The following is a 16295-nucleotide window of genomic DNA, read 5'->3' on the forward strand; positions in this document are numbered from 1 at the left end:
TTTTCTAGAACTTCTAGCAGGATTTTTTGTACTAAAAAGTTTTGTGAAGGACAGAACTCATTGTTGCATTCTTCTGAGAATGGACATTATATCGACAGTACAGTACATCAACCGACTAGGAGGGACAAAATATTTAACCTTAGCCAATTTGGAAAAGGACATATGGCATTTTTGTCTGGACAGAGACATTATTTTAAAAGCAGAGTATCTACCGGGTCTGTCGAACACTATAGCGGACTGGAACTCTAGTGGATTACATCGATTGGAAACTAGATTCCAACAATTTCCTACTTCTCAACTCCCTTTGGGGTCCTCTCCAACTAGATATATTTGCCTCCCGATTAAATTGCTCCCAAGATTTTATAGTTGGCGTCCGGATCCGGAAGCAGAGGGAATAGATGCTCTCTTCCAACTTTGGCCTCTGTCACGATGCCGGCTGGCAGGAGGTGGATCCTCTGTGCCAGAGAGGGATTGGCGTGGACCGTGCTAGTGGACCGGTTCTAAGTCACTACTGGTGTTCACCAGAGCCCGCCGCAAAGCGGGATGGACTTGCTGCGGCGGTAGTGACCAGGTCGTATCCACTAGCAACGGCTCAACCTCTCTGACTGCTGAAGATAGGCGCGGTACAAGGGAGTAGACAGAAGCAAGGTCGGACGTAGCAGAAGGTCGGGGCAGGCAGCAAGGATCGTAGTCAGGGGCAACGGCAGGAGGTCTGGAACACAGGCTAGGAACACACAAGGGAACGCTTTCACTGGCACAATGGCAACAAGATCCGGCGAGGGAGTGCAGGGGAAGTGAGGTATACATAGGGAGTGCACAGGTGAACACACTGATTAGAACCACTGCGCCAATCAGCGGCGCAGTGGCCCTTTAAATCGCAGAGACCCGGCGCGCGCGCGCCCTAGGGAGCGGGGCCGCGCGCGCCGGGACAGGACCGACGGAGAGCGAGTCAGGTACGGGAGTCGGGGTGCGCATCGCGAGCGGGCGCCACCCGCATCGCGAATCGCATCCCGGCTGGAGGCGGTATCGCAGCGCACCCGGTCAGTGGATCTGACCGGGGTGCTGCGGGAGCGAGAGTGTAGCGAGCGCTCCGGGGAGGAGCGGGGACCCGGAGCGCTCGGCGTAACAGCCTCAAGAACTGCTTTATGCATTCCCTCCTTTTAATCTGATTTTGAGAGTTCTCCTTCTTATGAAAGGCATTACATTTCGACGTCCTCCTCTTCCAAGGTATCAGTCCACTTGGGACGTTAATTTAGTCCTAGATTTGATTATCTCCTGGGGAGATAATTAGAATCTTTCTTTAAAAATACCGTCTTAAGCTTACCATGTTATTATGCCTAATTTCTTTGAAAAGAGTCTCTGACATCAGAGCCCTTGATTTATCCTGTAGACAATTTTCACCTAATGAAATTCTCTTTTCTATATACAGAAGAACAAAAACTAATCTTCATTCTGTATTTTATCCAGCTTTTCCTCTTCAAAATAAGCTCTGTATTGTCCGCTGTCTCAAAGTTTATGAACAAAAGACATCAACTTTAAGAGATCCTTCTACTACTCAATTAATCATCTCTTTTTGCAAACCTTTTCACCCAGTCTCTTCCGCTACCTTAGCCAGTTGGGTGAAACAAACCATGTCTTTAGCCGGAATTGACACTTCTGTATTCGGATCTCATTCTACTAGAGGAGCTATGCCCACTTAATTATGTCAAGCAGGTGGATCTTTATGAGACATCCTAAAAGCTGCTGACTGGTCCTCAGAGTCGACTTTCAAAACGTTTTATTTCAGACCCGAACCTCATGTTTCCATGTCTATTATTTAATTTATCTCATATCTTACACATATATTATTTTTCTTCATGTATTGATTGTATTTATGATGACATTGGAGATTTTCCTGGTCCTTATGACGGAAAGTGAAGATTTTATTAAAGACAGGAGACGAACATTTTCCCACCCTGATGACTCTACCCTATACTGCCATAGTGTTTGTTCTTACCTTGAAGTTTGATTACATCACTTCAAGGACATCCAGAGATCAAAGTCTTACCATTCTTCGTTCCATCATGTTTCCAGTTTTTCTTCAGAGGATTTTTCTATGAATTCTTTCTACCACTTGGAAGATCACTCTTCTTCAAGTTTATTTGTTATATTGGGACTTATGTCTTATTGACTTTTGATTTATTCTTACCTATTCTGGTTTGCTCCTTGACATGTTATTAATATATGTATTAATTTTTTTTGTTATCCTTTTTCTTCACACCAAAGAAGAGGAAGTATATTACCTGTTCAATCAATATATCACCTGTGCTGGCCTCTGTTTGGCTGTTCCATGCATGCCATATTTTATATTACCATTTTTTTTTTCTGTAGATCTGTTAATAAACCTTTGCTGCTATATTCCAGTAAAGAAGAGTTTAGCCTAGTGGAAGTCTCCTCTCTTTAATAAAATCTATATTTTCCATCATAAGGACTAGAAAAATCTTCAATTATTAGCACTGTTAGTTTGTTGTGCTGGTATTCTTTATTTAAATATATAATGCAAACAAAGGGAGAACAAACTTCTATCAGACATGGTCCTTGGTTGGATTTGAACCTAGGATTTCACCCACAACTTAATTTTCAGCCCCACTGGGCTCTGATGTATGTTCTGCCTTTAGGGGTGCAGCTAAAATTCATATGAAATTCCAGCCAGTCCTTGGGCAGAATGACTGCCCCCATGGGATGACTCATCCTGTAACATCACATTTACTGGAAGGAAGAGGAAGTCAGAGCGAACATGACATCACAATGAAAAAATAAATCACAGGCAGAGCAGCAAAAGTGCTGGAAATAAAAAATGAAAGTGTACATAGAACATGCTGCACCCACAAAATACAATGCAATGCTAGTTTATTGAAAAGTCCCAGACACCTCCTTTAAAGGGGAACTCCTTTGGAAAAAAAATGTTTTCACATCAACTGGCTCCAGAAAGTTCAACAGATATTTAAATTACTTCTTAATCTTAATTCCTTCCAGTACTTATCAGCTGCTGTGTACTACAGAGGAAGTTGAGTTGTTCTTTTTTTGTCTGACAACAGTGCTCTCTGCTGACAACTCTGTCCTTGTCAAGAACTGTCCAGAGCAGGAAGAAATCCCCATAGCAAACCTCTCCTGTTCTGGACAGTTCCTGACATGAACAGAGGTGTCAGCAGAGAGTACTGTGGTCATACAGAAAAGAACAACTCAACTTTCTCTTTAGTATACATCATTTGATAAGGATTAAGATTTTTTAATATAAGTAATTTACAAATCTGTTAAATTTTCCTGCACCAGTTGATATGAAATAACAACAAAAACAAAAAAACAAACAAAATAAAAGTTTTCCACCGGAGTACCCCTTTTACTAACAGTGAATTTATCTACAGTACATTTACAATGCGGGTCCAGCACTGTAAATGTATGTTGCATTGAATCAAAGTGTCAAAGAAACAACTGTCGATTTTCACTGCAACCCAAAAATATCCAGTTAGCTAACTGCACCTTATGCAGATATATGTATTTATTTGTAAATAGTTGCTCATGGATCAAAGTGGACTGCAAATGAATAATATTAATTGGATTCTATTTGTTCAGTCGGTTCAACATGTCATATTGGAATAAATATGTAACCTTCATCATTTTTATTTTATAACTTTTGATGGGCTTGTATTGCACAGTAAACATTAGGTACATGATATATAAATCTTTGATAACTCCTATAATCAGATATCTATTTTTAAATTTTGAATTGGAAAGTGTATAAATAATATATATATATATATATATATATATATATATATATATATATATATATATTGTAGCCATTTTGTGATATTGTTATTTAATTTACCTTCCTATAGTTTTCATTTTCTTAGTAATAATGATTTTTTTTTTTTACATCTATTAACCTTTTATGTGGTGTATGGTTATACCATGCCCTAGTATGAGAGTTCAGCAGCTTCATTCACTTTGGATTTTATGTCTGCCAATACCATTTGACAAAACATTGAACAGCCCAGATGTCTGTCAAGCTTTTATTTTCCAGACTATGGTAATAAAACTTTTAGGAAATTGCCTGAAACAGGTAAATTGGTGTGTGCACATAATAAACAGTAATTTAAGACAGAAAGAGTTGTGTAGGTCTGAGTACTTCATTTTCCCTTAAATTATTGATAAAACCTTTGCCTGAATGGAAGATTATGTAAACAATCTGTAGGTAAAGAAGCTTAAAATTTAGTATTTACTCATTGTATAACTGTGTATTAGCCATTATTTGGATGGATAAATAATGTATATTTCTTTTATTTTATTTTTTTTATTTTTTTTTAGTTATTTTAAGTGGAATTCCAGTCTAAAAAATGATATCCTTTGAGTGATGATTAAAATGTACCTGTCATCAGCAAAAACGTTTTATAAAACGTAGATAATACCAATATATTTATGTTTGTAATATACATTGGTTAAAAAATATGTATCTTTTTGTCCCTGCAGCTATTGCATGTGTGTCTCTATGAGGAGTCCAAATACAGGAAGTGAGGGTGAACAAGCAGGGCTCTGTGCAGTGAGGCACTGTGACATGCTTGGCCTGCCCTCACTTCCTGTATTTGGACTCCTCAAAGGCAATAGCTGCAGGGACAGCACTTTTTCACCCATAAATATACACATTTTTAAACTAAAGCATATTACAAATGTACATATAATTGTATTATCTACATTATATAAAAATTTTTTGTCGATGACAGGTACACTTTAACTGCTATTGATTTTCATGGTAGTCAAGTGTCAAATGCAGTCTAAGACACAAATGTGTCTGATCAGTGGCTCAGGCTGTTCTATCCTTTCCATGCTTTTACATTGCAGCTGTGTGTGCTCAGATCAGCAGTTATATACAATGCAGTAGTAATGTTTTATTTTTCTTCACATTTTGTTATGTTGCAGCCATGTTCTAAAATAAATGAATACTTTTAAGTTTCCTTCTATCATACTGCATGAAATACTTGAAATACTCCATAATGACAAAGAGTTCGACAAAACAGAATTTTGGAAATATTTACAAATTAATTGAAAAGGAAAAACTAAAATGTGGGATTGACATAAGTATTCAGACCCTTAACTCAGTACTTAGTTGAATCATCGTTGGCAGCAATTACAGCCTTTAGTTTTCTTGGGTATGATGCCAGAAGGTATGTACCTCTGGATTTGGGGATTGTCTTCCATTCATCTTTGCAGATCCATTCGATCGCTGTCAGGTTGGATGGGGACTGTCAATGGAAATCTTTTTTCAGGTCTCTCCACTGATTTTCAAATAGGTTGAAGTCAGGGCCCTGGCTGGGCCACTTAAAGATATTCATAGTGTTGTCCCTAAGCCACTCCTGTGTTGTTGTTACGCCTAGCGCTCCGGGTCCCCGCTCCTCCCCGGAGCGCTCACGGCGTCTCTCTCCCCGCAGCGCCCCGGTCGGTCCCGCTGACCGGGAGCGCTGCACTGTCATGGCCGTCGGGGATGCGATTCGCACAGCGGGACGCGCCCGCTCGCGAATCGCATCCCAGGTCACTTACCCGTCCCGGTCCCCTGCTGTCATGTGCTGGCGCGCGCGGCTCCGCTCTCTAGGGCGCGCGCGCGCCAGCTCTCTGAGACTTAAAGGGCCAGTGCACCAATGATTGGTGCCTGGCCCAATTAGCTTAATTGGCTTCCATCTGCTCCCAGACTATATCTGTTCACTTCCCCTGCACTCCCTTGCCGGATCTTGTTGCCTTGTGCCAGTGAAAGCGTTTAGTGTGTCCAAAGCCTGTGTTACCTGAACCCTTGCTATCCATCTTGACTACGAACCTTGCCGCCTGCCCCCGACCTTCTGCTACGTCTGACCTTGCCTCTGCCTAGTCCTTCTGTCCCACGCCTTCTCAGCAGTCAGCGAGGTAGAGCCGTTGCTAGTGGATACGACCTGGTTGCTACTGCCGCAGCAAGACCATCCCGCTTTGCGGCGGGCTCTGGTGAACACCAGTAGCCTCTTAGAACCGGTCCACTAGCACGGTCCACGCCAATCCCTCGCTGACACAGAGGATCCACTACCTGGAAGCCGAATCGTGACAGTAGATCCGGCCATGGATCCCGCTGAGGTGCCGCTGCCAAGTCTCGCTGACCTTACCACGGTGGTCGCTCAGCAATCGCAGCAAATTGCCCAACAAGGACAGCAGCTGTCGCAGTTGACCGCCACGTTACAGCAACTTCTGCCTCTGCTACAGCAGCAACCATCTCCTCCGCCAGCTCCTGCACCTCCTCCGCAGCGAGTGGCCGCTCCTAGCCTCCGCTTGTCCCTGCCGGACAAATTTGATGGGGACTCTAAACTCTGCCGTGGATTTTTGTCTTAGTGTTCCCTGCATATGGAGATGTTGTCGGACTTGTTTCCTACAGAACGGTCTAAGGTGGCGTTCGTAGTAAGCCTTCTTTCAGGAAAGGCCTTGTCTTGGGCCACACCGCTCTGGGACCGCAATGATCCTGCCACAGCCACAGTCCAGTCCTTCTTCGCTGAAGTCCGGAGTGTCTTCGAGGAGCCAGCCCGAGCTTCTTCTGCCGAGACTGCCCTGTTGAACCTGGTCCAGGGTAATTCTTCAGTGGGCGAGTACGCCATCCAATTTCGTACTCTTGCTTCCGAGTTATCATGGAATAACGAGGCTCTCTGCGCGACCTTTAAAAAAGGCCTATCCAGTCGCATCAAGGATGTGCTGGCCGCACGAGAGATTCCTGCCAACCTGCAAGAACTCATCCATTTGGCTACCCGCATTGACATGCGTTTTTCTGAGCGACACCAAGAGCTCCGCCTGGAAAAAGACTTAGATCTCTGGGCACCTCTCCCACAGTATCCGTTGCAATCTACGCCTGGGCCTCCCGCCGAGGAGGCCATGCAAGTGGATCGGTCTCGCCTGACCCAGGAAGAGAGGAATCGCCGTAGGGAAGAAAATCTCTGTCTTTACTGTGCCAGTACCGAGCATTTCTTGGTGGATTGCCCTATCCGTCCTCCACGTCTGGGAAACGCACGCACGCACCCAGCTCACGTGGGTGTGGCGTCTCTTGGTTCTAAGTCTGCTTCTCCACGTCTCACGGTGCCCGTGCGGATTTCTCCTTCAGCCAACTCCTCCCTCTCAGCCGTGGCCTGCTTGGACTCTGGTGCCTCTGGGAATTTTATTTTGGAGTCGTTTGTGAATAAATTCAGCATCCCGGTGACCCGTCTCGTCAAGCCGCTCTACATTTCCGCGGTCAACGGAGTCAGATTGGATTGCACCGTGCGTTACCGCACAGAACCCCTCCTGATGTCTATTGGACCCCACCACGAAAGGATTGAGTTATTCGTCCTTCCCAACAGTACCTCTGAGGTCCTCCTCGGTCTGCCATGGCTCCGGCTTCATTCTCCCACCCTTGATTGGACCACCGGGGAGATCAAGAACTGGGACTCTGCCTGCCATAGGAAGTGCCTCTCCCCCCCTCCCAGTCCCGTCAGGCAAGCCTCAGTGCCTCCTCATGGCCCCCGTCCTGGTGTCACACTGCCCCGTGCCAGGCTTCGCCCTCTGCCCTCCCTCCCCATTCCCACTCCTGCTGTGCTGCCTGCCGTTGAGGAAACCCTCCATTCTTTCCCGGTGTCCTCATCCCAGGGGAGGCAGTTACCGGACAAAGAAAAGGGGAGACCTAAGGGGGGGGTACTGTTACGCCTAGCGCTCCGGGTCCCCGCTCCTCCCCGGAGCGCTCACGGCGTCTCTCTCCCCGCAGCGCCCCGGTCGGTCCCGCTGACCGGGAGCGCTGCACTGTCATGGCCGTCGGGGATGCGATTCGCACAGCGGGACGCGCCCGCTCGCGAATCGCATCCCAGGTCACTTACCCGTCCCGGTCCCCTGCTGTCATGTGCTGGCGCGCGCGGCTCCGCTCTCTAGGGCGCGCGCGCGCCAGCTCTCTAAGACTTAAAGGGCCAGTGCACCAATGATTGGTGCCTGGCCCAATTAGCTTAATTGGCTTCCATCTGCTCCCAGACTATATCTGTTCACTTCCCCTGCACTCCCTTGCCAGATCTTGTTGCCTTGTGCCAGTGAAAGCGTTTAGTGTGTCCAAAGCCTGTGTTACCTGAACCCTTGCTATCCATCTTGACTACGAACCTTGCCGCCTGCCCCCGACCTTCTGCTACGTCTGACCTTGCCTCTGCCTAGTCCTTCTGTCCCACGCCTTCTCAGCAGTCAGCGAGGTAGAGCCGTTGCTAGTGGATACGACCTGGTTGCTACTGCCGCAGCAAGACCATCCCGCTTTGCGGCGGGCTCTGGTGAACACCAGTAGCCTCTTAGAACCGGTCCACTAGCAGGGTCCAAACCAATCCCTCGCTGACACAGAGGATCCACTACCTGGAAGCCGAATCGTGACAGTTGTCTTGGCTGTATACCATTGGCCCAGTCTGAAGTGCAGAAAACTCTGGATCAGATTTTCATTAAAGGAGATCTGCATAAATGTCTGATCGTGGGGGTCTAAACACTGGGACCCCCTGCAATCTTCCATGCAGGAGGCGTGTCAGCCGCAGCATCATGCCGCAGCCAACATGCCCCCTCCATGTATCTCTATGGGAGAGGCTGAGATGCATGCTGGGTCCCCATGCGGGAGATTGCGGGGGGTTCCAGCAGTCGGACCTCCCGTGATCAGACACTTATCCCCTATCCTGCAGATGGAGGATATGTGTCTAAGACTTCAGACTCTTTTAATAATATAGCTTTGCTCCATTCAGCTTTCCCTAAACCCTGACCAGTCTTTCTATTCCAGCCAATAAAAAAACACCCCCACATAATGAATCTGCCATCACCATGCTTCACTGTAGAGATGATATTGAGAAGAGCAGTTGTGCCTGGTTTCCTTCAGACACGATGCTTAGAATCGTGGCCAGCAATTTCAATCTTGGTTTCATCAGACCAAAGAATCTTGTTTCTCACAATCTGAGAGTACTTGAGGTGCTTTTTTTGCAAACTTTAGATGGACTTTTATGTGCCTTTTACAGAGAAAATACTTATTACTGTCCACGCTGCCATAAAGCCCAGATTAGGGGAGTCAGGGCTGACTCTGCCTTTAGGCAAAATAAGCAGCGGCCTAGAGCCCTGCCTAGAGCTGCCCTGCACACCGCAAGAAACCTAGCCAGCATCTGAACCACCCCCTCACAGCCAGCACCACTCACCCCGGCATCAATAATTAGCTTTCTTCTGCCCACTGCACCGCTCCTCATCTCTGAGGCACACAGGCGTGATCACCCAGGTCAGGTTTGTCAAGTATCATGAAAGCTTGCATCAACCACATCCCCCCCCACCCATCACCTATTCCATAATAATTAGAGCTCCTTTCTGAGGTCTGTCCAGCATCCTGACGGCGCCATCCATCTCTACGCCACCCCCTACCCCCCCCCCCCCCAGTGTGCCACAGTAGTAAGGAGATTACAGAGATTACATGAGTAGGTGGTTTGTTGAAGTGTGTCACCCCAGTAGTAAAGAGATTACATAAGGAGAGGGTTTGTTACGGTGTTTCACCCCAGTAGTAAGGCGATTACATGAGGAGTAGGTTTGTTACAGTGTGTCATTCCAGTAGAACAGGGATTACATGAGGAGTAAGTTTGTTACAGTGTGTCACCCCAGTAGAAGGAGATTACGTGAGGAGGAGGTTTGTTGCAGTGTTTTTTTTTTTTTACAGTGTTTCCCCCAATAGCAAGGGGGGAGCAAGTCAAAGTGCAGAGACAATGGGCAGGGTCAAGGGGTTGGCAAAAATACATTTTGCCTAGGGTGGCAAAAATCTTTGCACTAGCCCCGGGGTGGAGTGAAGTAGTGATGGTTACCTTCTGGAGGTTTTGACCATCTGCACACAAGATTATTGGAGTTTAGCCAGAGAGACCATTGTTTTTGGTCCCCTATCTTACCATGGCCCTTCTTCCCCAAATACTTAGCTTGTGGGGCAGCCAGCTCAAAGAAGAGTCCAGGTTGTTACAAGCCCCTTCCATTTAATAATTATTGAGGCTAGTGTGCTATTGGGAACTTGTCAAAACAACTGAATTTATCACGAGTGACTCCAATAAAGGGATACAAACATCTTCATGATGATAAAGAGAAATATGAGGCCTCCAGAGCTAAAGCCAAAGTGTCATAGCAAAGGATCTGAAACATATATCCAAGCAAAGGTTTAGTTTCCTTTCTTAATACATTTGTAAAAAAAATTCTAATATTCAGTTTTGAAATTTTCAGCATGGGGTATTAAGTACAAATTGGTAAGTGAAATAGTCTAAAGATTTTCTGAATACACTGTATAATCACAAGCCTAGAAACCCAGTGCATGCAGAGAAATGTTCTTTAGATCAAAGGTAGAATAATGAAAATGATAGGTTACCAAGCCACTAGTGACATAAAGAAGACTATCAAATTTTACCTTTACTTTCATATGGCTTTTTTGTATAATTTATTGTGTGCACATGTGAAATAAAACATTGTTTATGGCCATTATAGGACTACACTCAACAAGGAAGTAGGTAGAGGGTATCTGCTAAGATCTACACAGATTTTACACATATAGGGCAAAAAAAAAACAGTGTCCTACCTCACTGTAGAATACCCTCAGAAGTAGCAGCAGCATGGAAGACATTTTAGCAGTATAAACTGTGAATTCAGCACTGTCTCTGTACCTATTTCTAGCACTCTACCTCATGTTTTTTTGATACAGCATACATATAAGACAAAAATATACTAAAACTAAAAAGCAAACCATTTATCCACTAGATGATGTTCAGTTAAAATTCTAACTACAGCAAAGAAAGCTCTTCTTTTTATGTTTAAAACATGCATATAGCTTTATCGCATTTAAATGTGTCATTGTTTGTTCTTTGCAATACCAGTCTAACATATAATAGAAATGCATATTGCTAATTCATTTTACTCACCCACTGTATCACATGGTTCATCTTTATGGACACAGAAATCCGTCCTAGGAGGAGGAGGAGGGAGACATTAATCACAATCAACTCTGTCAGACTCATAATAATTATGTGACCAATTTGCACAGATTTAATATGCCTCAGTTGGTAGAAACAAGAATCTATTATTGTAACCAGGACTACAGAAAAGTAAAGATTTGCATTAGCAAAAAGGTATTGAAAACTTAATTTAATTATATTGGGAGGTTTTGGGAGGGAAAAATAGGCACCCGATAGCTAATTTCATAAGTTCATTTAAATATACTGAGTTTTATATTAATTAATTACAGTTATTACAATTAACACTTAAACAGCTTAAGATCTGAATGCCTTATGAGGTTATGTTTCAACAAACAGACCCAGGGTTATTCTTTATAGCTCTATGCTATTAGGACTACAGTTTAGTGGCACGGTAGCCTCAGCTGAGAAGGAGCTTTAAATGGGTTATCCACCAGAAGGGGATTTTAGTATGTACTTGTCAGACAGTAATAGAAATGCTTAGGAAGGATATGCGCTTGTCTTGGGGCTAAATGGCTATGTTGTGAGATTACCATAACACCGTGGCTAGCTTTTTGTGAACTGGATATTTCCTGTTGGAGTTTTCTTCTTCAACTACAAATCCCATAGTTCCTTGTTTCTAAGTCTGAGGTCACTTTCCTGCCTCCCACACATCAGCCACCCCACCCATTGAAACAAAAATAAGCTGCATTCTATTCAAAAGACCAATGTTTTCTAACCAGGGTGCCTCCAGCTGTTGTAAAAATACAATTAGTTGCAGAATGATCTCTCTCCCACCCAGCGGTCGCTCCACCCATGGAAGCAGGACAGGCTCCCTTTGCACACCTGACTAGTGATAAAATGTCTTGGCCGCAGTGCAACCTGGGAGACCTGAGTAATTTTTTATAAGCTGTTAAATATAAATTGGATCCACAAGAGTTACAGAATAGACATGGCACTTACCAAGGCAGACATCTTGAAAGCAATGTTTATTGTAGTATCACTGTACAAATATCAAACTGAATCAAATCATCAAATCGTGCTGACATACTGCAGGAGAGTGGGGCAGGTGCTTGGGCAAGACGTCTGCCTTGTGAGTGCCATGTCTATTCTGTAATTCTTGTGGACACAGTTTTGCTTCTTATCCGAGATAGAGCACCACGCTGACCTGTTAGCTGACTACTATAATCACCGTATGTGGCCAATGGACTTATAATTGGGCTATAGTCACACTTGCAGTGCCTAGTTGTTTCTGATTTGTACTTTTTGTTAAAAATAAATATTGGGGCAGAAATCCCATTAGAATTGTGAGACAACTGTCACACAGAGGTACAAACACTATATTATGAACTACACTAACTTTACAGCCCCTGTAGCATAATAAAAAAAAAAAAAACGGGAATACCCCTTTAAGGTAGTCTGGAAGACGGCTCATGTCTCATTAGTGGCTCTATTCTTCTTCCATGTGTGCTTAGGGTGCCAACACACATGTCCGGCTATCCAGCTCAGTAATGAGCCAGATTAACGTCCGCAACTGATGGCAAAGTGCATCAGTTATGTATAGTCCAGTGCCCAGCTATTTCTGCTGGCCTGCAAGGTAACATGCAGAGTAAAAATAAAGCTTATAAGTTAGTTGATATAGAGAATATATGAAGCCAAATAAACACCCGTAAAAGGAAAATCCTGGACTTTTTATAGCGTCTTGTGTTTTCTATGCAACAATTTGTGTGTGACTCTTCTTCATTTATACAGCTTCATACCGTTTGACCCATGGAATGTTCATATTTTGAGATATAAATTCCTAGTAAAATTTCAGCCCTGAATGCAGCTGTGCAGGGCAGAATGATGCAAGTTACTAGTGCTGAAATGGCTTGAGCTATCTTAACCCCTTAAGGACGCAGGGTTTTTCCGTTTTTGCATTTTCATTTTTTCCTCATCGGCTTCTAAAAATCATAACGCTTTAAATTTTGCACCTAAAATTCCATATTATGGCTTATTTTTTGCACCACCAATTCTACTTTGCAGTGACATGTCATTTTACTAAAATATCCACAGGGAAACAGAAAATAATTAATAATAATGAAAATGATACCCTACTTATACAGGTTTCATTTTGTATTACTTCGAAATAAAATCATAACTACAGGCAGAAAAATTTATTTGTTTAAAATTTTCATCTTCTGACCCCTATAACTTTTTAATTTTTCCGCATATGGGCCGGTATGAGAGCTAATTTTTTGCGCCATGATCAGAAGTTTTGATGGGTATCTTTTGATCAGACATTTTGATCGCTTTTTATAAATTTTTTCATGATATAAAAAGTGACCAAAAATGCGCTATTTTGGACTTTGGAATTTTTTGCGCGTACGCCATTGACTATGCTGTTTAATTAACAATATTTTTTAATAGTTCAGACATTTCCGCACGTGGCAAAATCACATAGGTTTATTTTTATTTACACAGTTTTTTTTTTTTAAATGGGAAAAGGGGGGTGATTCTTATTTTTATTAGGAAGGGGTTAAATGATCTTTATTAACTTTTTCTCATACACAGATCATTGCCGTGCATTGACACGGCAAAGATCAGTGTTATCGGCGGTCGATTGCTTAAGCCTGGATTTCAGGCTTGGAGCAATCAATCGCCTATCGTACGCGACGGAGGCAGGTAAGTAGACCGCCATTAGCACTCTAGCTGATTGGGACATCGCGATTTCACCGCAATGGTCCCGATCAGCCCGACTGAGCTGCCGGGAAGCTTTCACTTTTATTTTAGACACTAAATGGTTAATAGCACGCGGCACGCTATTAGCCCCGGGTCCCAGCTGTCATTAGCCGCTGGGACCGACTTGGTATTATATACCAGGACCGGGCGCAGGGCATACAGGTACGCCCTGCATCCTTAACCCCTTAACGACGCAGGACGTATATTTACATCCTGCGCCGGCTCCCGCGATATGAAGCGGGATCGCGCAGCTATCCCGCATCATATCGCGTCGGTCCCGGCTATCATCAACGGCCGGGAGCCGCGGCTAATACCACACATCGCCGATCGCGGCGATGTGCGCTATTAACCCTTTAGAATCGGCGGTCAAAGCTGACCGCCGCTTCTAAAGTGAAAGTGAAAGTGACCCGGCTGCTCAGTCGGGCTGTTCGGGACATCCCGAACAGCTGACCGAACACCGGGAGGGCCCTTACCTGCCTCCTTGGTGTCCGATCGGCGAATGACTGCTCCGTGCCTGAGATCCAGGCAGGAGCAGTCAAGCGCCGATAACACTGATCACAGGCATGTTAATACACGCCTGTGATCAGGATGAGAGATCAGTGTGTGCAGTGTTATAGGTCCCTATGGGACCTATAACACTGCAAAAAAAATGTTAAAAAAAAAGTGTTAATAAAGGTCATTTAACCCCTTCCCTAATAAAAGTTTGAATCACCCCCCTTTTCCCATAAAAAAAAATAAAACAGTGAAAAAATAAATAAATAAACATATGTGGTATCGCCGCGTGCATAAATGTCCGAACTATAAAAATATAAAAAAAAAATTTTTTAATAGAAGTAATTTACCGCACCCTAGAATTGCAGCACAAAAGATCCCAACATGAGCATACACTGCGTGATATCCTACGCATTCGACAGGAGCTGCTGTCCCTGTTGAATGAGAAACATCGCTACTATAAACAGCTCACTGGCAGAACCTTCTATGAGTGGGGGAACAAATCGGGCAGACTTCTGGCCAGAGCACTACGAGAGAAGAGGTCATCCCTGTTTGTTCCTGTTATTCGTAAGCCTGACAACTCTCTTTCAAATCTCACGCCAGAAATTCTCGATGCGTTCCGACAATACTACTCCGCACTATACCACTTACCGGCTCCATGTTCGACACGCTCACCTTCATCTGCCCCGTCATCCCTGGCCTCTTACCTCAATGCTACAGCCCTCCCGACCCTTTCACCTGATAGTATCTCTATGCTTGAGCAGCAATTCTCTTTGGAGGAGCTTAGCGTAGCTGTGAAATCTCTGCCTGCAGGTAAGAGCCCTGGCCCTGATGGCTTTTCGGCCAAGTTCTACAAGCTCCTCCTTACAGAATTGACCCAACCACTTCTCTCGGCCTTTAATGCTATCTCTGAGACCTCACCCCCCCCCCCCAACTCCTTTTTACGGGCTTTTATAACGGTGATCCCCAAAGAGGGGAAAGATCCATTGCTGTGCCAGAGTTACAGACCGATCTCCCTCCTCAACACGGACACAAAACTTTTTGCCAAGTTGATTTCAAACAGGCTGGCTCCTCTTATGCCCGGTCTGATACATATCGACCAGGTCGGCTTTGTCCGCGGCCGAGAGGCCAGGGATAACACCCTGAGGACTTTCTCTGTCATCCATCATGCTCAAAAGACTAAGACCCCTCTTTTCTTGCTGTCATTGGATGCAGAGAAGGCCTTCGACCGTGTTGATTGGGGTTTTCTAAGGGCAACTCTATCACAAATTGGATTAGGTCCACTAATGGCGACCCGCATCATGTCACTTTACTCAGACCCGCAAGCTCAGGTTAGGATAAACGGCCAGCTATCCCTCCCCTTTGGCATCTGCAATGGCACGAGGCAAGGCTGCCCTCTCTCCCCTTTGCTTTTCGTGCTATGCATGGAACACCTTCTTAATGCGATCCGTAGCAATCCGAATATCCAGGGCCTGAGAGTTGCCTCGTGTCATCACAAATGCTCGGCTTTTGCGGACGACCTGTTGCTTTTCTTGACCTCTCCCCTTACTTCCCTCCCATCCTTACTCTCTACCATTAACACCTTCGCCAAGTACTCCAACTATAAACTTAATGCCGCCAAAAGCGAGGCACTTAATGTTTCCCTCCCCATACCCTTAATTAGGCAACTGAAAGACAACTTCCCCTTTAAACGGTGTAGAGACTCCCTTAAATACTTAGGTGTCCAAGTACCCAGTAAGTTGACTGACGCTTTCCGCGTTAACTACCCTCCCCTACTCCACGCCATCAAAGTAGACCTGACTAAATGGGAGAGGAAGGACTTCTCCTGGCTGGGTCGTATCAATGTAATCAAAATGAATATCTTGCCCCGACTCCTTTACCTCTTCTCCAGCCTCCCCGCTATCCCTCCCAAATTATTTTTTAAAGACCTGTCGACCCTGCTATCGAAATTCATCTGGGCCGGTGGGCGCCCTCGAGTAGCGAATACTATTCTCTCCAGACGCAAACTAGACGGTGGACTGGGTTCCCCGGACTGCCTCTTTTACTTCCTGGCGGCCGTGTTGACCAGAGTGCTGGACTGTCATCATGACCCGGTTACTA

At 44.7% G+C, this 16295-nt stretch overlaps 1 protein-coding gene across 1 annotated transcript in view; it reads right to left on the minus strand.

Moving 5' to 3' along the window:
• Positions 1-16295, minus strand: part of ADAMTS19 (ADAM metallopeptidase with thrombospondin type 1 motif 19) — a 245689-nt gene that overhangs the window by 159263 nt on the left and 70131 nt on the right. The window contains exon 7 of the mRNA XM_056537289.1: positions 10953-10996. Within this exon, the coding sequence (XP_056393264.1) occupies positions 10953-10996 (44 nt within the window). The remainder of the gene's footprint in view (positions 1-10952; positions 10997-16295) is intronic.

This window comes from Hyla sarda, chromosome 1 (assembly GCF_029499605.1).
Source record: "Hyla sarda isolate aHylSar1 chromosome 1, aHylSar1.hap1, whole genome shotgun sequence".
In the NCBI taxonomy this organism is placed as follows: Eukaryota; Metazoa; Chordata; class Amphibia; order Anura; family Hylidae; genus Hyla; species Hyla sarda.